Below are 26,850 nucleotides of genomic sequence, written 5' to 3'. Positions count from 1 at the left end.
CGGATACAGCTTTCAGCGCCAACTTGAGTTCGCCCCTCCGAAAGAGCGGAAAATTTAAAGTTCACGAGAGAGCGAGACTCGGAGAATTATTTGAAGCTCCTCGGGATCCCGAGAACACAAAATTCTCCTCTTTCGCAAGGATATAAATATGTATGCCTTCCTGTCGACGTGATCTCGAGATGGAAAATCTCTCGATCTCCGAAAAGTGTGGCGTGTTATCGACCGCGATATAATTGCGAAGACACCCACAATATCGAGCGTGGCGCGCGAGGTGTCAGGGCCACGAACGAGAGCGTGGCTCGGGTTGGCGTTTGACGATTTTGAGGTTATGTCGGCCGACGGATTTTCCCGGATTTCATCGTGATCGCGTGGGAATTTCGCGATCCCGCCGTCGAAGATGTCGCGGAAGGAGACGGCGGACGAGTGCCCGATCGTGCCGGAGCTGGCGAGGCATTTCCGGGCGAAGAATAAGAGCGGCATCGTCACCTGCCTCGCCCAGCTCAAGAGCGACCCGAAGCGCCGCAAGGAATTCGCTCAGCGGATCAGCGGCCTCCACATCCTCGTCCAGCTTTTGCGCTACAAGAGCGACGCGATAGTGAACATGAGCCTGAGCATCCTCGCGGACGCCTGCATGGCTTACGACGTCAGGGAAAAGGTGCGTTTTTCCTCTCCGTCTTGTAGCGCGACTTGATTGATCATTCGTGTAAAGTGCGCTGCGTAGTTCAGGGGCGTAGATAGAACTTGCATCTAAGAGACATGAAAAAGAAATGCTATTTTCAAACACATTTAGAGCAGAGAACGAATAATGATTTCTTCAATATTATATAACACGGAAAAAATATATTATTATATATTTCTTTTGTATATTTTTTGTACTTGCGTTAACATAGTAAATATATTTTTGATAAATATATTTAACGATGATGAGATAATATTGATGAAATTGTGTCTACTATAGAAGAGAAGATGGAATGATAAACTGTGCTACTTTAAAATAATAATATTTGTTACGACACACATGATCGATATTAGTATCATAACTTGACTTTAGACAAATTGTACATCCATGTTTCTACACGCAATATGTTTTATATATTAATGAAATATCTCTTTTATTCAAATGTCTCTTTCACTACCTGATAGATGGAATGTAAAATTTCAGGTAAAAGACAGCAAGATTGGAATCAATATAGTGCTCATAATAAAAAATCTCAAATTGGATACTAAGTTGCACTGCCGCGCTTGCAGACTCGTCAGTAACTTGTCCGAATCCAGCTGGCATGTCAAAGTGTTGTGCAATGCTGGAGTAGTGAAAGCACTTATACCACTCCTAATATTAAAAACCAGTACGCAAACTTATTGCATGGCCATCAGAGCTATGAGGTATAAAATTATTCCAATATAATTTGTTCATCTATTATCATTTTTTTTAGTTGTATTTATATAAATTCTATATCAACACTTAGAATAAAAAAAGTTCAAGATTAAATGCTAAAGAAATCAAACAAAGGAATTAAATGCCAGCAAAAATTAATATATTAAATATAAATATGTCTTATCAGTTTTTAAATATACTAACATTTAATATTTCATGATTCTATTAATTATTATGTGATATTATTTGTTTAGTTATTTTCTATAGAAAAATAATTTCCTAATACTTTGTGTGTTTACAAATTACCAATTAATTAATTTTAATTATATTTGCAGGAATATTTGGAGTTTTTATGTACACATCAGGGAAACAATGGTGGAGTTGCAGATTATCAAGTTGATTACTCAATTATTCGTCATGGCCGAAGAAAAATCTTATGAGGACGCTAAGCATGCTGAACTAGTAGATGCATGTTTAAAGGCTATGTGTGCGTTTCTCGTCACTCTGGATCCGCGCTGCGGCGAGCAGATGGAAGTAGATAAGGACAAGCAAGGCTACAAGTGTCTCATGCGATGCTGCAATAAGGGCAACAATAAAATGGCCATTAAATGCCTCTATATTCTCTGTCAAATAGCCGAGTGTCGATTACAGTTGGGCATTTCTGGCACAATCGAGGAGGTCATAGCTTGGATCAACTCGGTGGAGAACAGCTCTACAGAATTGTTGTATGAAGAGGTACTGATTAGCCTGTGCCTGTTTTGTCGAGAATCGGTAAATCGGAACAGGATCAAGAACAGCGACGGATTGCAGCTGATTATAGTGCTGCTGAACAATTCCAAACACGAACGTTATCATTCTATGCTGTTACATGCCCTCGTACAGTTTGTCTACGACGATAATGCCCTTGACATTTTGACCAAACATGGTATAATGGATGTTCTCGTGGCGAAATTGAAAGATGTAATTGCTGTGGATATGGATCTGACGAAATTGAAGGATGACAAGAATAACGCCAAGAAACGTTTCAGTGATAATCCGTCCGAATACCTTTCGAAAAGGCCTTTAAAGTGCAGTCGGACATACGCAAACAGGTGAAAAGGACTGCGAAATATTTGTCAAATATTCATGAATATCAAAATCTATAGACAATAATATATTCTATAAAAAATACACGCGGTTGAGTTTTGTTTGTTATTTTTCTAATCAAAATTCTGTTTCTTGTTTTAGAACGAGGTTTAGTATGGACTTTTATCGCGACGACTGGAGTCCAAGAAGTGTCACGAGCGCCTCCTCCTCATCGCCACCCAGCACACCACCCTTGCCGCTTTGTTCCGATTCCAATGCGGAGACTGATGATACTGAGGATGACGACATTTACAGTCCGATCTGCAGTGACACCGAATGCGGTGACAACGACGAAGACGGTACAAATTATCTTTATTAGTTTTTCTATTTTTTTATTTAATTACATGTAAAGAGATTGAAATTTTTTGCATAAAATTTGTTGGGACTCGCGTATAATTTATTCGTCTAAATTAATATTTTATCGCTACAGAGGAAGTAGCTTCCCTGAAGAGCTACAAATCGCTGACGACCGCCGAAACCAATTTCGACTCGCCTACAACCAGCTCCGAGACATCCGGCAAGATAAATGCTTGTGAATTCTATACGATACAGCTGTTGAACAAGTTGAGTTTTTTCCGCAAGCCAATCGACGAGCTAGCCGATCCTAAGATCATCAAACCGCTGACGACTTACATAAAATATACGAGGAAACAAAACATCCAAAAATATCGATATATCGCAATCAAGATATTAAAGAGAATCATGAAGTAAGAGATTTGTCAAAAAAGAAATTCCATCACTTTTTAATTCGAATTGATTATTTTAGAAAAATTTCATTTATCGCATTTATATTTCTAACATCTTTCGGTTCTCTTTGTCTAGTAACACGGCGTATTTTCTACCACTGCTGAAGCAAGGCCTGGTATTCGACCTGCAGACATTGCCGGAAGCAGAGGATTGCACGCGACGTTTACGTATGGTAGCGGAAACGGGCGGCGCCATTGGTCAACTATCATTTATATTGCTGCGCGGCGAGGACGAGTACAAGTTGCTGACCGCGGTGTCGATACCGCTTCTCATCAAGACACATCGCAGCCTCAAGTGCTTATTGGACAAGTACGGCGGATTGCAATTGATATTCAGCTTGCTCAGGGAATCGTCACATAAACTGCATGAACGGGCGATCTGGTCGATCTGTCAGTTGGCGAGGACGTTAAAAATCTATTCGCCCGATCAGTCGATCACGGTCGCGAAAGCATCGATGAAGGCTACCGATTACTCGAGGCTATCTCTCGACGAGACGACAAGTCACACGAAGCCGACAGTGTCGTCGACGGTGACATTCGAGTTGGATGACGGCACGACCGTAGAGGCGTGCAAGAGAATGCTGTGTCGGCGCTCGGACTTCTTTTCCGTCATGTTGGAAGGCAACTTTAGCGAGTCGGGCAAGAGACGAGTGCGATTGAAGAATACATCACGCGACGGCCTGAACACATTGATCCTAGCTGCGAGTGGCGCTTTGTTCGAGCGCGAAAACATCGAGTCGTTGTTGGACGCGACGTTGTTGGCTGATAAATTCCTCATGTCGGACCTGTCAGACGCGTTGACCGAGAGCTCCGTAGCTAAACTCAATCACGAGACCTTTTGCCGAGCCTGGTGTTGGGGCAGAAACTACTCCTGCCACGAATGGAGGTCCTATTGCGTCAAGAGCTTCCTCACTGCAAAGCTGTCATGGAGTGAGACAATGCAGACGTTTCGCGATTTCTACGCTACCGACGCATTTGACGAGTTCCTGCACGAAGTCAGGGACATAATCGAGTACGTATTGTGCCAATAATAATAAAGACATTGAATGATTCTCGAATTCGGAACAGTGCAATTATGGACGGACGAGGAGAATACTTTGAAGATTTGTAGAATAAATATTTGAAAAACGAGTTTTAGATTGAAAATAGACTAAACTTGTGACATTGTTACTCTGTTCGTTCTAAATTATGATAGAGAGAAGGCTCTAATGTAAAGGATTGAAGGGAACGGGCTAAGAGTCGCTGCGTCGGAATTAAAACGCAATGACTGCGTGTACTTATTCTTTATTTAGAACGTTTCGGTTTTCTTTTTGGACTAAATTCGTGTGCAGGTAGGCGGACTAAACTTATTCAAAAAATCCTCTACCATTTTGCAATAGTTAACGAATCATTAATTATTAAAAAATCGCCGTATTAGCCTATTGTCAAATACAAGCGCGCGGCAAGATGCGGCCGCCCAGTGATTTTAATAATTAATAGTTAACTATTGCGAAAATTGCAAGATGATAGAGGACTTTTCGACTCACAAAGTTTAGTCCGCTCTACCTGCACACGAATTTAGTCCCCATCATTCTGGAACAACCCTGTATAATACACATGTAGAAAATGATGTAATATAAAACAACATTGATAGTGAGACTATAAATTATAAATATTGACGGATCGTAAAAGAGTAATTTGTACGATACAATAACAGATAATAAATGAAATCAAGTCATGACACATCATTTATCATATATCACAAGTCACTTTTTTACGACCCGCCTATATTTATAATTAATTTATGGTCTCGCCATTATCAAGTATCATTATAACAATCATTATAAAGTACCGAAACGTTCTGAATAAATAAAGAATAAGTACATAAAGTTATTGCGTTTTAATTTCGACACCGTTTCTTATTAGCTCATTCTTTTCAATCCTTTACATCTATTCGTTTTATTAAAAGCTCTTCCGAGCAGATTCTTTGCATAAGCTTGTGCCGTATTTTTAATTGCGAATTCGATAATTATGTATATAATAATTCTATATAATTATATAATCATGTTTTAAGATATATATAGACGAGATATATATATATATATAGACAAGATATGTACGCTTCGTATACATTCAAAGGATATTTGTATATAATATAAAAATACTTATTTAAAATTTCCCCATAGTATTTATATCATTAACTTTTACTTATATTGTTTTATTACAGCGCTATAAGTCTGTTGCACTATAGACTATAGTAAATTCCTTCGCCTCTTTCTTCTTTCCAGACTTTGTGAGAATAGTTAGAGCGAAGCGTCTTTGTCACAAAGAGACGTGTCTGCGTGTTTTGTAATAGATGCATTTCGAGATTGCATATCGAGATATTTCCATAGTTACCTAATTTTATGTATATTCAATTATATATAATGCAATTCTTTCTGTCGAGGATAATTAGAGAATTAATGCTAGTATATGAGAATACATTAAAATATTGACTTAATATTAACGTTAATTTAACGAGATTATGACAAAAAAGATGTAGTTAAAATACAATAATAGATCGCTCATGATCAGTTGATTCAGTTTCTATTTTACATTATTTATTTTTTATAAACAATTATATAATTTTTAATTATATATATACATAGAGCTATATTGCTTTTCAGATATAGTTTTATCATTTTTATAATAGTTTTATCCTTTTTTTTATAATAGAGAAAATTGTTTAACAATTTGTTTGTTTTACATATTATAGAAGAAGGCCGAAAAAATGACTGAAACAGTAGCCAGTTAACGAGCCAAATTTTTTTTATAAATCCGTATATGCTATGCAAATTATTGTGATCCTTAAAAAATAACATGAAAGAGATTAAATCTGCTTTTCCAAGATTTCATTAGAACTCGATCAACTGACAGAGTATCAGTAGAGGAGAATGAGTGATCAAATTATACTTATATATATTTCTTTATTTAAGCTGCAGTATTATTTCTTGAAATTGTAAATCCAAAGATCATGTGGAAGCGTTTCTATGTAATGGTTTTTAGAAAAAAAAATCTCAATCTACTAAATGTATTCCGAGACAAAAAGTGATTTGTTAGACATAATTGCATATATAGGAAATTGTCTCATTATGAATCACAGTCGCGCGTTTATATTTGCGATTGGTGCTTGTCAAATTGAACCTTTGGTAGCGTGGGGTTGTCGACGAGGTAGTGTCTCTGTACTTTCTCCCGTCATTTATAAAGTTTGGCTCGTATTTGCCGCTCGTTCAGTTGTTCCCCTCGACACGTGCCGAAACATTATATCAAATATTGCAAGTAAAGAATTTATACGTTTCTCTTTGAATAGTTTTAAAGTAAAGAATCGGCCTGCTCGCTACCTGCTGTAAGATCGAATCAAACAAAACGCACTGACACTCAATAGCCTTTGCATTAATCGGGGGGTTGAAACCAGTGTAACTTTGGTGAGTTATATTTTTAATAAATTGACATTTATATTGTCACGATTAAACATAAAACTTCATTTCTTTTAACGTCTGAAATCTGAATTTAATTAAAATTGCATTCTAAATAATTTTTAACTTGATTGCTGGTATTTTATTGGAATTTCAGGTGAGATTTTTGTTGTATATAATTGCGATATGCTTTTAAAATTTATTGTTTATATAAATTCTTTTTACACAAAATTCTTGAGAAAAGCTCTTTAAATTGATCTGACTTTATTGAGAGAACTTTCGGTGTCTCAATAATTGACAAAGTTAAAAAAAAAAAAAAATCTAATATATCTTTTTTTATAACCGAGTTTAAAAATACATATTATTTGAAATCACGTCTTACAATAAAACAAAGATGTTGCTTTCTGATTTTAACAAACTTTGGGTATATCACAACGTAACGGCTTAAAATAAGATTAGTATTTTAAAACAATTTCTTAAAGATAATTTGGCTTATTTAATTTAAAATCTCGTTGCGAAATGTACGGAAAATTATCTCGGACAAATATTTCAGGCTTTTATAATGCTATATAGATTAAGTTTAAATTTTTTGAAAATATATATTTTAAAATACTTTAACCTTCATAGAAATTTTGCAAATTATGCATTTTTAGAAAGATTAAAGAACATTTTACGTCAAAAAAATTCATTTATACATTCATAAATTTTACAATTATTTTTGTGTGTTATGATTTAAATACTTATATGCATTGCATTCTCATATCACGATTGTGCCAGCATGATTATGCATTTTGTGTCAATATTAGTCTATATTCGCTCGTGACATTAAATATATTGATGTATCGTCGAAAACGTAAAAGCAACTTAAGCAAATATATTTCTGCTTTGAGCTGTTTTATACAAAGCCATCCAAAGATTATCAAAATTAAAGAGGAATATCACAAGAGGATTCTTTTGTTAGTTAAAAGTATAATATAAAATAATTGCCGTCGCCTTTTATAAACATTGTGTACTGTCGAGGAATACCTAATCAATTGTCAGCCTTGTAAGTGTCCATATATGATACGCAAAGTGGTTGCGTGTTAATTAATTTAATTGCCAACTTCTGGTTGATAATTATGGAAGTATTGTCATTTAAAATATTTAATTGTATATTTGGCGCGTTTTAATTCCGCATTAGAGTATCGTGATTCATAAAGAAATAAAGCAAAACCTTTTGAGTTGACGCGGATATCTAAAGCTACCCTTGAATTTATGTAGAAAAAGTATTTCAAATACTTGTACGAGATATAATTAATTGTTCACACGATGCAAAATGCCGAAAAAATAGACTCTGCATTAAAAAAAATATTAATATTAATAATAATTTAATGAATCTGGTGTTTTAATAAAAAATTGATACTACATTGCATTATGATCATATATCATGCGTATCATATTGTATAATTAAACTATCTAATAATAAGCAGTTATTTCTCTTAATTAATGAATCTATAAGAAATGTATAATCACGTAAGATTAAAAAAAGACCAAAAAATTAATTATTATTAGACTGATTAATATTACGTTTCCGTACTAAATATATTTATTTATTTTTTAATTGCTGATTTTATACGACTTCCTAATACGTGATCTTTCTTTACATAATAAATTTTCAACAGTGAATCTTAAATAACAATAGCGCAAACGGCTCGTTAACTTTAACTGCAATTATAATTACTATTTACATATTTTCTCGTAGTTTCTTGCTCGTTAAGTATATAAATGTAAATAATTTACGGAGGTTCCCTCATGCGTGCGAGCATGACGGAATCACTTACTCGAAGTTCATGCTATTAATCAGACGATAACTGCAAAAGTTTAAAAGCCGAGTGATATAATCTATATATCTATATAACTTTATTGATTTAAGTTTAGACAAAAATTTGACGAATAAATATAATACAATATTGCATGATATAAATTTTAAATAATTTTAAAATAATTCTCAATCAGAAAATATGCATTTTAAAATTGTACGTGGTCTCATTTTATTTCAAAGCATTTTAGAATTATTAAAGATATTTTGCGTGTAAATATAAAATAAATAAGTATAAATAATTATAAAGTTATAAATTTTATTATAATTATAATAAATTATATTATATATAAATTATTATATATAATTATAAATAATTATAATTATAAAGTTATAAATATTTATAATTATAAATTATAAAAAAAATAATTAAGAATAATTATAAAAAATTATAAAAAAATTTTTAAAAATTATAAAAGTTGGAAGTTTTCTGTACACCAGTCCATAGTTCGGAACTAAAGTTTAATGTGTTAATCATCGCGTGACACAAACGGATACGGGTATTTCCCTCTGAAGCTCTCGCGATAGATTCGCCGAGAAAAAATATATCGCGTTTCATAATTCTTGCGCCACGAGAAAAGTCCGGTTGGAATAGGCATCATATGTTATTCGACAATCGACGCAAGTAAAATCGGACGACCTTCAACGATGGGGTACGAACTGCACCGCGGGTTGTGCAAAGCCGTTGCCAATAAAGGGGAAAGCAAATGAGCGGCAAATCTTTTTGCGCCATTTCTGCGCGAAGGTTAAATCGCGTCGCACAACCGGAAAATAATTTGCAACCTGATATACGTTGCTCTAATTTAAACAGATTTTTGTGCGAAATGATGTAAATGATGCGAAGTAAATGTGAGAACGAAGCGTGGAATCTATATGTCTCCATCCCCCGGAATGGATGTTTTATGCATAAAACCGATATCGAATATCTGCATTCATTTGTGAGATGAATCTTGCATAGCGCGGAATACGTCGGTCTTAATCTGGAGTTTCACATTTATAAATATATATTTGCTAAAGGCCCCCCCCGTTCTGACTTACGAGAGTCTCTTCTAAATTTTTTTTCGGTGAGAAAAAACTGATTTTATTTTTATCTTTAGTATATTAAAATCATCCTTCAAGTTCGAAGCATCTGCTCTTAGCATTTTGTATTGTACAAAAAATTATGTAAATGATTTACTTTATATGTATATTACACGAGTTTCAAACTTTTCTCTTTCTCTAATATGCAAGATAAAGGATAGTTTTAGATCACTCCAATTAACTTCAAAGAAATTGATTTTATTTTTTGTCAAAGGCAAAAGAAATGCGTGAAATAGAATATTTTACTGAAGATTTATTGTAATCTTCTAATTGGATTTTATGTATCGCAAATAATGACAATGTTTTTAATTTCGAAAATATATATATTATCGAGAAATCATATAGATTGATTTCATATCGCAGGAGTGTCGAGATAAAACAGCTAATCTTCAATTTTTGTTTCATCATTGTCACTATTACTATCGTAATTTTTAAACGTAGCATAAACTCTCTTGTGTCTTCTCTAAACAAGGATGGTACAAATTATTGCGCACAAATCACGACGCCGAAGCATCGATGCATTCGATTAATTCTATTTCGATGTTCAATAATTTCCCGACATCAAATTATATAGCAGAGTTTTCTTTTTATTCTTGCGGAACCGCATTTTAATTATATATGTCGAAAGATATACTTCCATAGCGCATATAGGAACATGTTATTATACATTGTATAGTGTTACAGCGTGTTAAAAATTCACCGCGATGTAATCGCTGTAGAAACATATATAAAACAGGCGCAATCGAGAATTTCTATTGCACGATATAAATCAAATAATGAGCCGTTTTCCTTATTGCACATGGGATCTTGTGTAACAATAAATCGCAATCGATTTGGTAAAAAAAAATAAATCAATATAGCTATTAATAAGCAATAAATCACTCAATAAACGTAATTGATACGTAATACAAAGTAATTAGGTAACGTAATTGCATTTTTTAAAAATAAGTTATCTCGAGGTAGCAGTTGATTGAAAATTTATAGGAAATTCTGTCCACGTGTACGAACTGAATGAAAATACCTGAGGGAGAAAGCGAGCTCCGATAATTAACGAAATTATATATTTAAATATATATATATAAGAACACGCGCACACATTTTGCATAAATTTATGATAACAGGATTGATTTCAGGTCGCTTATTAAATAATTCGCGTGCGAAGAGACATACTCGGAATTAATTTTATTAATTTTATTAAACGATAAGGAAATATAATGCTATATGATTTGATGCACCATCATCTCACGTTTGCTTTTGCCGGGCACTTTAATTCATGAATGTGTGTTAACGTCGCACGCCCTCATAGTGATCAGGTCGGAAAAAATACCGCAAATTGCGTCTGGAGAACGAATGCAATATTGCGGTTGGATTTCCATGCATTAGCGGGAAATTGAGTTCTTGACATCGCAATGTCAGCAAGATTAATATCAACACTCTAGGAAAAAAATTAATATCACAAGCCGGAAAATTTCTTCGCGAAACGCATCGCGATCTTATTTATCGTATTTATTGCAGACATTAAAATTTTTAGCAGTAATGTAAAACGAAAAATAAAATTTATATATTTTCTTCTCTCCCTGCCTAATATTGGAATATAAAATTTTACTTCGAAAAGAATAGAGTTCCCGTTTGGCTTCAGAAAATTATTATCGCCGTGAACATGATAATAGTATCAAGGTAACTCTGATCAAGGTAACGCTAACAAAAAGTGCACGTGCCATCTGCTTCATTGTATCGTAAATTCAATTTACTTTTTTTGTGTACGGAAATTAATAAATTATGCATTAGAGTCCATGTCTAAAGATATAAAAACGATATTCAATCGACATTCTATAAAAGGAGCTGTTTTAGTTTGTAAGACAGTTTTTTAATTTGGGATCGTGCGAAACTGTAATATATTATTAGGAGCCAGTGTAACATCTGTGTGACACTGACATTCGATAATTTTGTAACATTTTCGGCATTTTAATATAGGAATTGTATTAAATATTAAAGTACTCAATTAATATAATATAAAAAAAAAGTATATATATTATTATAATATATATTATCTCTACTCTAGAGAAATCATTTTGAAAAAAAAATGGTCGTACTTGATTTATTTCCAGAACAAGTTAGATTAATGCTAGCAACAATCGAAACGATATATAATTTCCGTATAATATTGTGTATTAAAAATCGTTTTTATTATAGCTGAATATGACATTTTTATTTCAGGGATATGCAGCGTCAAAATAATCTTTGGATCGCGGGGTTTCTTATTGTGGTGCTCACTCAGGCTTGCTTGCTGGAAGTCGTAAACACCGAGGATGTTACAACGAAGAAAAAGATTACCCCATCGCACGCAGGTAACTTCATCCTCTCTCCCTCGAACCGATATATATCGCGCGTGAAATTTTTATACTAATTTATAATAATACAATGAACTAGTGAGATTTTATATGTTTTAATCTTATCGAGGTATATTTTTGTAATTTTCTATATAATTGCAAAATATCTATATATATATGCAATTCGTGGATATTCTATTTAAAAAATTATGATCTCTAGTTTGAAGAAGAAAAATGAATCGGTGGATTATAGTGTACTTTAATGGCAGCATCTATATAAATTTATATAAATTTTATATAATTTAAGCTCGAAATTTAAGATATTTATTTTTAAGATCGATTTTGCAATTTTTAATTAATTCGAAAAATCGTCTTTAAATAATAATCAAATTAACAATTTGTTAAAACGAAATTTTAAACAGACTTGACAAATGAGATGCTGTTTCTATTATCATTGATTCAGTTAATGCGCTCAGTGAATCTTGACAAAACATTTCTCGCGCGTTTGTCCCGATTCGAAGATACTTAGCATTTTATCTCCGTGCATTCATTATTCTTTATATAAGTATACAGGAAATATTATAGCAATCTGGTTCGAATATCTCTGCTTTCTCTAATAGCAATAAGGGGATTAATAATCGGGACAGGGCGTAGAGGAGAAACTGTGTGACCGTATACCGCGGCACGTTCCTTGTGCAACGCAGGTGGGAGTTTTAATGGCAAGAAATGACTCGTGAGATAGAAAAAAAAAAAGTGCGCGTGTGCACCGACGGAATGCATGTTACATTTTCGAGAGAAGGTGCCTGCGTTCATGGCAGAAATGGCGTATGAACGGGAGAGTGCTAGGTAGCAATCGAGATCGAGAGTTCTCCATCTCCGCGAAGCTTTTTAACCGTGAAATGTATGCACATGGAATTGCGCGCGTGTGCAAAATAGCGCAAACATGCTGCTTATACATGTGCGTCATTATAACAAATTTACAAATATACGAAAAAAAATATATTCGATAAAAATCAATTCGCCTTTTTTTTAAGTCAAAGCATATTTCATGATATTTAATATTAATTATTTGGTAAAACTGAAAGAGAGCTCCGTCTCTTATATTATTTTAATTTATATTATTTTGATATAATGATTTAATAATTTATATATTAAATATTATATAAATTATTATATAAATATTAAATAAATCATTAAATATTAAGTTCTATTACAATAATATTAAAAATAATATTAAATATTAAAATTGGTCTATATATATCTTATTATAGGAGATGGTTTCTCTATTTGAAAAGAAGATCGTATCATTGCGAATCTATTTGTGGAACATTCAAGTATTTATTAGAACACTATTGAATCATGACGAATATAATTTGTCGTCTGTATAATATTAAACATTGAACTAACGAAATGTTGCGAAAAAGTTCTTCTTATTTACGGTCTCTCTCGTAATCGTATATCAACTCACGCGATTCATTATATTCGTCGATCTAGCCAGGCGATCTCTGAAGACATTCTCTCGAGAGGATGCGTGAAAAAAATGTCCAGTTGAGTAATTTAAAAGAACAAAATCCTTATAAAGTATTCACACCAGAGAGTTCATTGTGCATGACGGTAAACATAGAGGCGAACCGATTACATCTCGTCATCTGTGTAACATTTAACGTTCAGACGTCAAATGGTGAAAGGTTCTCCCTCGCTCGGGGATCTGATTTAAGTCGCGAGTCTATTGGGATTTATGTCGTTATTAGACGGACCTACGTTAATTGTCTTGGCAGTGATTACTGCTGAATTCGATGGTAAATATGATAAAGGAAACTAAGGAAAATCTTGCTTCGCGCCGAGAATTGAGCGCGATATATAAAGTCGATATATAAAGATAAATATTTTCTGTCGTGAAAATAAAATATTCTATTGTCCTTCGTGGGAAAGTTATATAGTCAGGCTCTACATACATTTGTAGCGAATCGATTGCTAATGGCAAAAAATGAAGGACGATTATTTTATAAAAGGCTATTGAAAGTATTATAGCATAATCGAGTAATATTTCACAATTCTAACAATAGCAACTGTTATAAATAAAATAAAAATATATAAATATATTTATATACATACTTCTATAAAATATATTTATATTTATATATTTTTATTTTCATAAAATGTATTTAAATACATTTTCATAAAATATCCTGTGATTTATACGCATGATTTACATTAATTCATAATTTGTCATTTATAATTCGTATATTGATATATATTTATAAAATTTTCAGAAGGGCAAGAAAAAAAGCAGCCCTCGGATTTAGAAGGTTCGGAGACTTCGTATTTCGGCACGTTTGCAGCTCATAAGAATCTCTACAGATCTTATAATCCTACCGTTTATTTTTCGACAAACCCGTTGTCGTTCATTCCGCCTTCGTCTAATTTCCCAACTTCCACGTAAGTAAAAAAAAAAAAAATAACGCAAATAATTTACAAATAGCGATAAAACGATTTGTGATCGCGACGTCCATTTTTACGTGTAATATATTTCATTATTGCAGCTCAAGCTTTCCTTTCATTCCGACCACCGAAAGCACGAGCGATAATATTCATCGGCAAATTAAGTGCGGCGATACTTTTTTCCGATCCTGTCAGCCCTCGCGATATCGAAGCTACGACGGTTCCTGCAATAATCTTCAAAATCCGACGTGGGGTTTGGCTAATACGAGATACGGAAGACTCGTACGTGCACGTTATGGCGATGGTGAGAAAATTATTTTATTTTATTTTATAATATAATATGACTGATGTGCAAATGTGTTTTCTTTTAATTTTACCAATTTCATAAAAATACGTAACAAGACACGGCTTGTGTATATTTTTAAATTTAAGGCTCCTGGGTGCTCACCGCGGCCATATTGGGTTGTGACGTCAGAGGCGAGAAAGCACACGCTGAAAATTCTTAGATGCCATTTTTTAATGAAAAGATATTTCGATTAAACAGCACTTAAGATGGCTTTAGCACACTCTTAAAAATCCCCGAAAACTATCCTTTTCCCTTTATAATCAATCAACATCTGTAAAATGATCGAGATATCAGACTTTGACATGCGGAATGACTGCGCATGTGCAAAGACCAGACGGACTGGGCTTCATAATATTACATTTTACAGCTGTTGATTGATTATAAAGGGGAAAGGATAGTTTTCGGGGTTTTTTAAGAGTGTGCTAAAGCCATCTGAAGTGCTGTTTCATCGAAATATTTTTTTATTTCGAAATGGCATCTAAGAAATTTTAGCGTGTGTTTTCTCGCCTCTGACGTCACGATTTCGACATGGTCGGAAAAGAGCCAGGAGGCTTAAAAAAGATATTTAAGATCTTTTTTCACTAATACTTGTGTCCTTTCTATGATTATAAAAACAAATAACAATTTATTTTATAGAAAGAGTCTAAAAGTTTGCAACAAGAGGATTTGTGATTTAATTACTTTTTCGAGAGTCACGAAAAAAATTACTATTCTGCATCCTATAATCCAATCGGAAATAAGAATGATAATCAAGTGCAAATTACATCTTAATTGATAATTTGTTAAAACTTTCAATCGATAATAGGAAACAAAGTTTACACTAAGCTCTTGCAACACTAAATAACATGGATTCTCATTCGTTTCGCTGACGCAGTACTCTCATTTTAAATATCTGTCACGGTCGATTTGATGCGAATGGTATACAAGTAATCCCCAATGTAAGTGTGAACAAAAAGATGTATTGACACTACTTATTTGCGATCTTTGCATCCAAAGTTCCGTAACCGGTGTATGATATAAAAATGCGATTGCGATGTAGCAATTTAATTCGATCGGAAAAAGCAAACCCTGTAGTAGTGCTTAATACATATGGATCTAAGAAAGTCTTAACAATTTTTTATCTAGCTGACGCACTATGCTATTTTCAAAATTATAGTTGTGACACAAAATTAATAGTTAAAATTTCTTTCTACGCTATGAAAGAAATTACAAAACAGTCGTGTTAAAAAAATTAAAATATGAATTGAAAATAGGGATAGAAATTTTTTTTTAGAAATTTCCAAATTCTTTTTTCTCTGATATTTAAACATTTTAGAAAGTTCTACTTTTATGCAATATTGCTCTTTCCGAGAAAAATCTTTTATTACTTCGTTATCGCTGTTACGTTTCTCACATTAACAAGTCTGATAGGCAGATTGACTTTTCATGATAAATTAATTTAAATTCAAATAACGAAATAAATTGTGGCCGATAGATTTGTCGAGATAAATTTTGACGTATAAGTACGAATATATTTAATAAATGTTGCGCATTGAATCATAACATAACATTGTGACATAAGTAAAACTGGTTTGAGTTTAATTTGTTTTTTAAACCTATATACAGAGCGAATGTGTATATACACTTTCTAGGATCTCCGTAAAAAAACCGTGCGAAAATTATACGAATACTTTCTAAAGTTTGATCATGGCGTTGATTTAAAAAAAAACCGATCACCTTTCTAGCCACGCGAATAATGAGATTGACGCAATAATTTGGTCGAAAAATTTCAGAGATTTCTTTTCCTCAAAATTTATTTAACACAGGAATTCGAACACCACCGACTTCGGTCACCGGTGGAGAGCTGCCATTAGCTCGAGCTATCAGTTACACGATGTTCCCCAACGCCAAAGTCGACGACGTGATCTGGACCCTAGTGGCGATGCAATACGGACAGATTATGACGCACGACATGGGCTTGATCGATGGCACGACTCAATCAAGTACGTGTCGCTTTTTTTTAGGATACAAAAGACGATGCGAAAATATTGCGCGCCAATGATGGTAAATTAAGTAGCGATTAGTAATCAGTCTTTCTTAATTTACATATGTCCTCTCCTACAGAATCACATCGCACGCGATGTTGCACTTTCAATGGTCAGCTGTCGCCTAGCTGGACATCGTTACCCAGATGCTTCCCGATTATCATACCTAATGACGACCCGGTGTACGACAGCAGGGTCACACAGTGCATGAACTTTGTCCGTAGTACGACCGATCTTGATCGTAGCTGTTCGTCTTCGTACAAGCCGGCAGAACAGGTTTCACGCTTGCATCTCGCCTATATTTATTTACGGTTACATTCGCGCACGTATAATTATATAGAATATGATTATTAATTAAAAGTCCTTGCGTTGTACAACGCGAACTTGGCATTGCCATTCTTTCTTCCGCGCTTTTCTATTTTTATTCGCGATCGGAATATTTCTAAACTGTTTCTCCTTAATCTCGTATGATGTCTCTATCCCATTTCTATCGTGGAATTTATATAAATGATAAGTGATCAATATATTTGAATATATACATATACAGGGTTTCTATAAAGTCTGTTGTCATCCTTTTATTTCGCAAACGACTCAAAATTATGAAAAATCGCGAAATACGTGTACGAACGTTTCGAGGGGCTACTCTTTTAAGAAAGTTGGAGAGAAATGTTTTCCCAAGGGGTGCGTATTTCGCGGTTTTTCATAATTTTGAGCCGTTTCCGAAATATAAGGGTGACAACAGTTATAGAAATCCTGTATATACTTATATTTAAAGGTTTGTTCAATAGAGAATTAATTTCTTCGCTTGATTTATTTGCTCAAATGTATATATGCAATGTTTTCCAGCTGAACACCGTCACTCACTATTTGGACCTTTCGCTCGTCTACGGGCCGAGCGACGAAGTCGCGGCTAGTTTGCGAGCCGGTTTCGGCGGACGGCTAAATGTGGAAGTAAAAAATAACAGGGCATTTCCGCCACCAGCAGCTAACAGATCTGCCACTTGCGATACGATATACGAATTCGAGTCGTGTTACGCTACCGGTGAGAATAAACGCACATTCGCGTGCAATTTAATTGACGCTTACTTATTCAATGTTTCGCGCAGCGAACGTAACGAGAGATTACATGCAGCATTGCTTTGGGGGAAGAGTAAAAAAATAAAAGTAACGCGATAGTTTATTTTTTTTTTTACTTTGATTTTAGGTGATACGCGAGTCAATCAGAATCCGCAGCTGACAATTCTACAAATTGTATTGCTCCGAGAACACAATCGCATCGCCGATTATTTGGCGCAATTAAATCCTCACTGGACTGATGAAACGATATTTCAAGAAACACGTCGAATCGTAATCGCTCAACATCAAAACATCGCGTATTATGAATGGCTGCCGATTTTCTTAGGTATGTTCTCTATTCTTGTGACCTTTTCTTTCTTTTCTTATATTTATTGAATTAAATGAATTTTTATTAGGGACTAAAATGAGTCTCGTTTACTTCGAAAGTAATGCAAAAATTCGACTTGGAAATATTATACATTTTATTTCTTTCTCGATACTATTTTCGCTATTTTATTTATTATTTATTGCAAATTATTATTTATTCATTTATATATTTGTTATTTATTATAGATCAAGATATTGGTAATAATTAATGTTGCAGGTACTGCGCAAGTTTTTGAGAACAAAATCGTGTACCATACAAAGAATTATGTAAATGATTACGATGAAACGGTTATTGCTAACGTTCTGAATGAACATGCGAATGCAGCTAATAGATATTTCCATACGAACATTGTTGGCAGTCTTAAGTAAGTATTTAATAGTTTTTATTAACGTTGTCTCAAAATTATATTTAATAAAAGTTTGGTTGACATTAAAAATTTTTTTAAATGTAAAAATTTAATAAAAATTTAAATAATTAAAAATAGATCAAAATAGATCAAAATTACGTCAATTATATGCAAATTATGATAGTATAATATACAATCAATTAGTTTTATATTGCCGAATCAAATTTTTAATTGAAAATATCATATACTTTAATTTTATTTAAAATCAATTTCCTTTTGTAAATCACTTGTACGATCGAGTGTTGTCTCAATAATAGTTGTGTGTTTCTTACATTGAAATTGATTGAACAAACTTGAAAGTAATAAAACATTCGCAATATTTATTGCAAATGTGTCGAATTAAAATAAATTTTGTTCGATAGCTTAGTGACAGAAGGTCGACAATATTCTCCCTCTGCTTCTCTGAGATTGAGCGATCATTTCAATAGACCTGGCATCATAGAGAGGGGCAACAATCTGGACGATTTGACGAGAGGTTTGGCCTCGCAACCACAGAGTAATACCGATGTATTTTTGGACAAAGAGGTACTCATGAAATCAAAGATAAAATTGATAATAAAAAAAAAAAAATTAAAAATGCAGACTCACAAAAATGCATCAAGACGATAAAGGCGAGAAAGAAATATTTCAAATAATGCGATTTTTCGTTAATATAATATAGTAATCTTATTCGCAGATCACGCAATTCTTCTTCCGAAGAGGAAGAGCCTTGGGTTCTGACTTGCGAGCGATAGATATACAAAGGGATCGCGATCACGGACTTGCTTCTTACAACGATTATCGCGAATATTGCGGGTTACAACGAGCGAAAACCTTTGACGATTTTGGCGATCTTATACCTCTTTCGGTGAGTAAACCATAAAAAGATCTCTCGAGATAAATTTTAATCGAGATGTAATTTCTCTAAATTGAAAATACAAAAACAATTTCCAATTTTTAGGATATACAAAAACTCTCCCTGTTGTACGCTAGTCCGGATGATGTCGACTTATCTGTCGGCGGAGCTTTGGAAAGACACGTAAGCGGAGCACTGGTTGGTCCAACATTTCAGTGCATTATAACGAGACAATTTCAACAAACGCGAATCGGTGATCGCTACTGGTTCGAGACCGGAGATCCGTCAATAGCATTTACATTAGGTACGTTAACAGAGTTCGCAAATAAATGCAATAATACCCGATAAAAAATTTTTATGTATAATCCATATATAATAATAAAATTATATAGAAATATATAAAATTCTGTATAAACTATGTATAATTATATATAATTTTATATGACTTATTATATAATTATATATAATTATATAATAAGTCATATAAAGTTATATATAATTATATAATAAGTCATATAAAATTATATATAATTATGCATAACTAATACAGAATTTTATATATTTCTATATAATTTTATATTGTTATATATAATTATGTATAAAAAAATTTTTTACCGGGATAAATACTCTAATAAGCATTGTCGAGATAAGAAATAGATTATTGTATAAAGACTAAATTAAATAATATAAATTAATAATTTTGAGTGCATATTATACGTATATCGTTCATAATACATGTATATAATTATTATTCTTATATTGCAGGACAATTGAATGAATTACGTAAATCAAGTATATCGCGACTGCTCTGTGACAATGGAGACAACATCCAAAATATGCAAAGATTCGGATTCGCCAGAGTCTCCGACTCGTAAGTTTAATTGATTATTTTATTCGACTTTTAATTTAAATCAAACTTTATCCAACGATCTCAATGAGACAATTTTTCAGGAATCCACTTGAGAGATGCGATGACCTTCCACAAGTAGATCTTTCTTTGTGGAAGGATTACAGTTCAGATTATCAGACATATCAACGTATTACACCGTTGTATAAATGAAATGAGTAAGTTTATGCAAGCTGAACTTTAGACTCCATCAACAGACTATATATATTACGTTAGATATCCCAAAAAATATATGTTTACTTTTGCGCGAAGAGAAATAGATATCATTGCACAATGCTTCGAATGTTTAAAAATGTTTAAAATAAATCTTTCAAATTGGTAACTAATCATCTGAAAAGATTAATCGCTAAATACAAGAATTGCTCATCTTTCAAATTTTATTGAGATTTGAAATAATGCTATTGAAGTATATCAATTTAATAATAATCACAAAAGCTCTCTATTATACATTCTTTCAAATTATTTTATTTTTCATTTTGAAACATACTTTAAGCTTGTGAGCTGAACCGAGTCCTTTCAAGGCTTGACACTTGAGAAATTATTTTTTTTCTCATTTTTTTTTATATAATGAAACATCTTAGAGTGCCACTTGCATATTTAGAATAATAAAATACAGAAACAACTGCCAGAAATTTTAAATCATGTACAGATATCATTTTTAATTGTACTCACCGATACGATATGCAACAATAGAGTAGTACACAATGTTGATCTGTAACATACAAATATATACAAATTATACATATATATATAATACATATATATTATTATATAAAGCGAGTATTCGAAATAATTAAATTTCAAAAAATAATTGCGCGCAATTGAATTTTTTATTTGCATTGGAAATCAATTATATTTAATAACAAAAATATATAATTCAAAAAAATTTTTTTAATTTAGTAAATTTTTATAGAATAAATATAAATATCTGATTATATATATATATGTATATAGAAAATATATTTTTTATATATAAGTAGATTAAATAACTATGAATTATAACAAACAAATTTAAATATTGAAATATTATATAAATATATATATAAATTATTATATAAATATATATATAAATTATTATATAATATATATAAGAATTTTTGTATAAAAATTTTAAAAGAATTGTAAAATCTCTAATAGAATCCTTTTTCTATATTCTATACAATGATATAAAAAATAAATCACTCAAGATAAATGAATAATTAACATATTTTTACAAATAAACAATTTTATATTTTTATAAATATAATGAATATTAAACGTAACAAAGTTGTAAACTACTTACCTTATGGTAGCTTCCCATGATATTGCTCGATGCTTCCCCAGGCCTTCTTCTCTTCCTCTCCTACTCGTTTACCGTTCCTTTTTATTTTCGACATTTTCATTGCACACATTCGCGGAAACGCGGTTAATTATTACGATCGTTTACCAATCAATAAAGTAAAAGACAATCTCGCGCCAGCACTTTGCACTCCTGATTTTAATCGCATATGCGACATTAACACGGTACACACAACATTTTTCTTTATCTTTCTTAACGTATTTTATTGTTAAATGAGAGAAGAACGCGCGCGAAAATGATGTATGTCTATGATTATATAAAAATGATCCGTTCTCGAAATTCACGCACTATTCGCCTCGCAAACGCCATCTAGACGGAAGACGTCAGAAACATTTTCACTTTCGAATCGAACAGGGACTCGATTCTTGAATTCATTCGCAAGAGAAACGTATACGCAAATTCGGCTCTTACAGAAAAGTTGCAAGTTGATTGGTTATCGCATGGCTTTTAGCCAATCAACTTGCAACTTTTCTGTAAGAGCCGAATTTGCGCATACGTTTCTCTTGCGAATGAATTCAAGAATCGAGCCCCAGATCGGGAGAGGCTCACTTGCGCACAGTACAATTGCACACGTTGCAATTGCACACCGTGCTATTAGACACATAAAGTTGCGCACAGTTCTTTTACCCACAGTTCTTTTGCGCTGGTAGGCACCCCTACCGGCGGGTGGGTGCGGGAGGGGGGCCGAAGGGCGCGCACGCGCGTGTGTGTGAATAGAGCATGTGTCGCGCATTTCGTGTCCAATTGCACGGTGTGCAAACGAACGGTGCGCAAAAGAACTGTGGGCAAAAGAACTGTGCGCAACTTTATGTGTCTAATAGCACGGTGTGCAATTGCAACGTGTGCAATTGTACTGTGCGCAAATGAAGGCTTCTCAACAGATCGATTGCGGTCCAGCAGACGCTACAGATGCTTCGGAGCAAATTGCATTAACCAATCAGGATCAAGAAATCTTTAGTTATTTTGTTCTGATTGGTCAATCAAATTATAGTTATAAATTGAGCGCTCTAATTTGCGCATGCGTCACTTTTAGGACTAGGAGTACGTCGATCTATATATATATCACGTTTATTTATGGTTTTGTTATACTCTACTCGATATTACAAATATTTCAGAGTTTCTCCCGCTTAATCGACTCATTAAAAGACAAAAGGTATGTATATTTCTTTCTCTTGATCGATTAATCAAACGTTTCGGAGCATTTGTGGCGCCAAGTGCGCTCTAATGTCAATCGATTTCTTTTAATAATAAAATACAATTCAAAATCTAGTAGAGAAGCATATGCTATAGCGATTTTCAAAGTATCGAATTAGCGAATTAAAATGTCGGTTTTAAATTCGAATTGTGATTAGCCGATGATAGCATTCGAATTATTCCACATTTTCCGCTATTATTTCTATGTAAAAATGAATTTTATATATTAAAAGTAATTACGAGTCCGTTTAAAATGTGTCGGTAAATATCGATTGAACATCGCTACATTAAATGCGATTTCATCAGGTATGTTTTGTTCTAAAAAGAAGCTGCGTTATTCTAAATATAACCTCTTGATTTTATACTTGTAATATTTAATTCAATAATTTCTTTCTAACATAAAATGTTTCTCTTATTATTAAAATAATATAATTATAACTAATAACGCTCTGCATTTATCATAAACATATATTTTAACATTATAAACGTGATATATATATATATATATATATATATATATATATATAATATTCAAATAATACAGGAGCACTTATTTAAAATTTTCTGCGTGTGTTATATCTCATGTATATCATTAAATTTTTCTCATATTTGCAACAAAAAAAGAAAAAATCCTGTCTACAAAATGTGTAAAAAAATATTAACTATCTTAACAAAATTGCAAAAACTCTCTTTCTGTACATTATTTATATTTTATTTTATAAATCTCGCATACATATATGTACATTCAAACATTGAATTTAATTCCTTTATATATTCATTATATTATATTTATTATTTCTATTATTAATTTCTTCTTTCTTTCTTTTATAGTTTCAACATCTTCATTATACATCCCTACCCGTCAGCTTCAATTGAATGGGCTTCGATGGTACAGAGATCAGATGCAAAATCATCTTAACGCTGTCGCGATTTATGCATTCGATCTTGAACTGTTTGATGAGCTGCAAAGAGAAAAAAAAACGAGATGCATCAGAATTTGCGAGCGTCAAATTGGATTTATTGGACTCACCTGCGCCAACGTGAGAGACAGCTGCGTTTCCGCGAGTTTGCGACCGATGCAGCTCCTCACGCCCATCGCGAACGGCAGAGTAGCATACGAGTTCTTTACACCCTGGTAAGAACCGTCCTTCGTCCTGATCCACCTTTCCGGCCGGAACTCGTTCGGCTTCGGAAAATCGTTCCCATTACGGCCGCTCGAGTAAATCGACATGATGATCAAATCCTAGCAGAAATAGAAAATTGTATCTCTTACAAGTTGCAAACATTTTTGTCTATGTAATATATACAAGTCTACAATGTCTAGTTTAAAACGATATAACGAAGAAATTTATTATTCTACAGATTACCTCCTTCGATACGAAGTAATCGCCGATTGTGCTGTCCGCCAGCAAATATCTCGTCAGAAATGGCGCGACAGGGTGCAACCTTAGAGCTTCCCTCCACACGCCCTTCAGCAGAGGATGCCGTAGAATCTCCTCCGTCGGCAGGTCCTTGATATCGTTGAACAATTGGTCCTGGAGCTCGGGACGACCGCTGAGCAGTAACAACGACCATTGCATGGAGATCGCCGTCTAAATAATCGGTCCCAAAAATAAACTCGTTTTTTATGAGGTATATTATCTATGTAATTTTAATTACAATTAACTATAATCATATATACAGTACTTTTCCTCGGTTCTAAAATGCTGATATTTGAACGTTAAGACGACTTCAAATAATTATATCTTATTGTGAATATAATTTAAACATCTTGATCTATATCATATTATAAATACGAGTTTTATCTCATCATTAATGTATATAAGCGAAAGAATAATTCAATTTCAAATACATAAAAAATGTAGAATAAATTCTTTTTATAATTGGAAAAAATTAATGATATTCTTTTCTTTGTCAAATTTAAATACATTATGCACAGACACTTTGTATATTGATGAATTGAGAAACACACCGTGTCGCCAGCGGCTATAATGAAATCGACGACTATTCTAACGATGTCATCGTCGCGGATACCGTTGCTCATCATCATCTGTAAAAGCCCGTCGCTGTCTAGATGGGTCATTTTCGGGACTAAACTGCGTACTTTGGCCATAATTGTGTCAGCGGTGCGAACAAACTCGGTCCATGCCGGCAGTTTGAGTCTCATCGCCAGCTTGGCCGGCATCATCGACAGGGTGGCGGAATACATGAAGATCTGGTGCAGCATCAACGCCAGATGCTCCGCCTCGGAACGCATTTGCCGCTCGCAATCTCGCCATCGCGAACCTATCAAAGTCGCCAGCATTGCTGCAACGAGAACACACGCAACTTCAATCAGTTATTGTAATGTATGTATAGCGCTAATTGATAGAATGTAATCCGATATTATATCATTAATCATTAATGATATACTATATAATACTAGATACGAATAATGAATAACTTAAGTAAAGGTTTACTTTCGATAGACCACAGATAGAGCTGGGATTCCAGGATCGGTATCGTAAAACCGACTAAACTGTGATCCGTCCACTTCCTCGCTAGATTCTCGGCGGCTTCCTGGCAGGGCGTGCACATTAATTTCGCCGGATCAGGAAGCAGCATCGTCTTGTTGAGGATGCGACGAAAGTGCAACCACTCGTCTCCGTCCCTTCGAAAAGCAAAAACACAACAGGTTTTATAAAATTGAAATTCTTTTTCTCTTCCACACATTACTATACAATTTAATTACTAACATCTACAATTTGGATATTTTACAGAGTCAATAGAAGAATATTATGCATACATACATGAAGAGCAGTCCTCGGCGCTCCGTTCGGATCTCGTTGTACAGCCTCCAGGCCTCCGGCAGAAAATGTTGCGGCGTAGGACCCTCGAGTCGCAGGAAGATCCTGCGAAATTCGTCGGGCGAATTGACGAAGACGGCCCGCAATGGTCCGATCTTATCTCTGAAGACTGGGCCCAGTTCTCGATGTCTCCTGTCCACGTACTCGTGCAATTTCTGCGCACCGCCAGCCATCATCAGGGACAATATCGTACCGAACAAGGGGACTCCTTGAGGCTCAGGCGGTTTCTTCCTCGCAGAAGTGCTAAAGTCTCGTACGAACGTTCGCGAAAACAACTCCGACCTTCTCGTCGCATTCTGGCCGACGATGTTTCTTGAGGAACGAACAGTATCTTTCTCATCCAGGACGAAGGCTCGCGGATCGAAGCATCCCAGCGTTCCGCGTTCTTTGGAGAACGAGACGTTGAACTCACCGCGATGGTTCGCCGACCTCGAGATTCTACGCGGGATTCTTCGCACCACCCAGTGCATCTTCACGACGACACCGGGTATATGAATTCGCGGGAACTGTGTGACAACTATGTGCGCGAGACTTCACTGTCGACGAGAGAAATCAGATCGTATCATCGATTCAGCGTTTCGCGATTCAGCATCTTTTTCCTCGAATCGACAAAAAAATCATTAGGACGAAGGTAACGCGAGAATACAACGCATGTATATAAATTTTATTTTAAAAGAAGAGAAGAGAATATTAGTTTAACACGACTTTTTCGATATATATACATAAATAACGCAAAATTATTATACTATATAATAATAATATATTCTTTTTTTCAGTTTACAAACGGCTAAATAAGAGATTCTCTGTTTTTTTTTGTACCGGAAATGCCGCACCGATCTTACGTTATATTATATATTAACATAACGCGATGCGTTATGCGTTTCTTCACGCACTGAGAAAGCACTGCATCGTCGGGAGATAAAAGGCGCGATTAAGACAACAGGACGATAGCAGAAATAAAGTGCGTATCATATATGCAAGCATTCGGCGAGACGAATTGACAAGTTTTATCTCTCGTCGACGATGAGCGTTCTTCATCAGCGAGCACGATATACCCGGCTGCAAAATGATGCTGCCGATACAAAATCTTCCTCTGCTATTCCATAAGCAACGTATATA

The 26,850-nt window shown here is 34.0% G+C and overlaps 2 protein-coding genes across 4 annotated transcripts; one reads left to right on the top strand and one right to left on the bottom strand.

Annotated features, from left to right (window-relative positions):
• The first annotated feature begins 261 nt into the window (after nucleotides 1–261).
• Nucleotides 262–23,789, top strand: Rnb (BTB/POZ domain-containing protein Rnb). 2 transcript variants are annotated; one of them, XM_083046460.1, is made up of 20 exons: nucleotides 262–655; nucleotides 1,163–1,383; nucleotides 1,711–2,466; nucleotides 2,603–2,799; nucleotides 2,931–3,207; nucleotides 3,323–4,258; nucleotides 11,836–11,966; nucleotides 14,222–14,387; nucleotides 14,492–14,694; nucleotides 16,542–16,718; nucleotides 16,840–17,036; nucleotides 17,607–17,802; nucleotides 17,965–18,162; nucleotides 18,421–18,568; nucleotides 18,973–19,135; nucleotides 19,287–19,457; nucleotides 19,551–19,749; nucleotides 20,211–20,316; nucleotides 20,397–20,510; nucleotides 23,717–23,789. In XM_083046460.1, the coding sequence occupies exons 1-19, from the start codon at nucleotides 398–400 to the stop codon at nucleotides 20,503–20,505; spliced, it is 4,809 nt and encodes a 1,602-aa protein (XP_082902586.1). In that variant the 5' UTR covers nucleotides 262–397; the 3' UTR covers nucleotides 20,506–20,510; nucleotides 23,717–23,789. The 2 variants fall into 2 exon arrangements, with proteins under 2 accessions (XP_082902586.1, XP_082902587.1); XM_083046461.1 differs by lacking the exon at nucleotides 23,717–23,789 and having other exon boundaries at nucleotides 20,397–21,149.
• Nucleotides 23,731–26,201, bottom strand: Sad (Cytochrome P450 family protein sad). Of its 2 annotated transcripts, none has more exons than XM_083046463.1 (6): nucleotides 25,675–26,201; nucleotides 25,345–25,535; nucleotides 24,858–25,213; nucleotides 24,253–24,477; nucleotides 23,916–24,128; nucleotides 23,731–23,847 (listed from the first exon to the last, which is right to left on the bottom strand). In XM_083046463.1, the coding sequence occupies exons 1-6, from the start codon at nucleotides 26,199–26,201 to the stop codon at nucleotides 23,731–23,733; spliced, it is 1,629 nt and encodes a 542-aa protein (XP_082902589.1). The 2 variants fall into 2 exon arrangements, with proteins under 2 accessions (XP_082902589.1, XP_082902590.1); XM_083046464.1 differs by having other exon boundaries at nucleotides 24,858–25,192.
• Nucleotides 26,202–26,850: the final 649 nt, after the last annotated feature.

This window comes from Prenolepis imparis, unplaced genomic scaffold, assembly GCF_030444845.1.
Source record: "Prenolepis imparis isolate NDT839.2.m4 unplaced genomic scaffold, iyPreImpa1.0 SCAF_9, whole genome shotgun sequence".
In the NCBI taxonomy this organism is placed as follows: Eukaryota; Metazoa; Arthropoda; class Insecta; order Hymenoptera; family Formicidae; genus Prenolepis; species Prenolepis imparis.
This window is presented reverse-complemented; position numbering and strand designations above follow the sequence as displayed.

Bases quoted from the DNA above. Each gene is read 5' to 3' on its own strand.
- Rnb (XM_083046460.1), top strand. From the start codon at position 398: ATGTCGCGGAAGGAGACGGCGGACGAGTGCCCGATCGTGCCGGAGCTG. The intron at 16,719-16,839 runs GTACGTGTCGCT...CCTCTCCTACAG, and splicing joins CGATGGCACGACTCAATCAA to AATCACATCGCACGCGATGT. The intron at 19,136-19,286 runs GTACTCATGAAA...TCTTATTCGCAG, and splicing joins ATGTATTTTTGGACAAAGAG to ATCACGCAATTCTTCTTCCG.
- Sad (XM_083046463.1), bottom strand. From the start codon at position 26,201: ATGCACTGGGTGGTGCGAAGAATCCCGCGTAGAATCTCGAGGTCGGCG. The intron at 24,129-24,252 runs GTAATCTGTAGA...TATTTCTGCTAG, and splicing joins ATTACTTCGTATCGAAGGAG to GATTTGATCATCATGTCGAT. The intron at 23,848-23,915 runs GTGAGTCCAATA...TTCTCTTTGCAG, and splicing joins TGTCTCTCACGTTGGCGCAG to CTCATCAAACAGTTCAAGAT.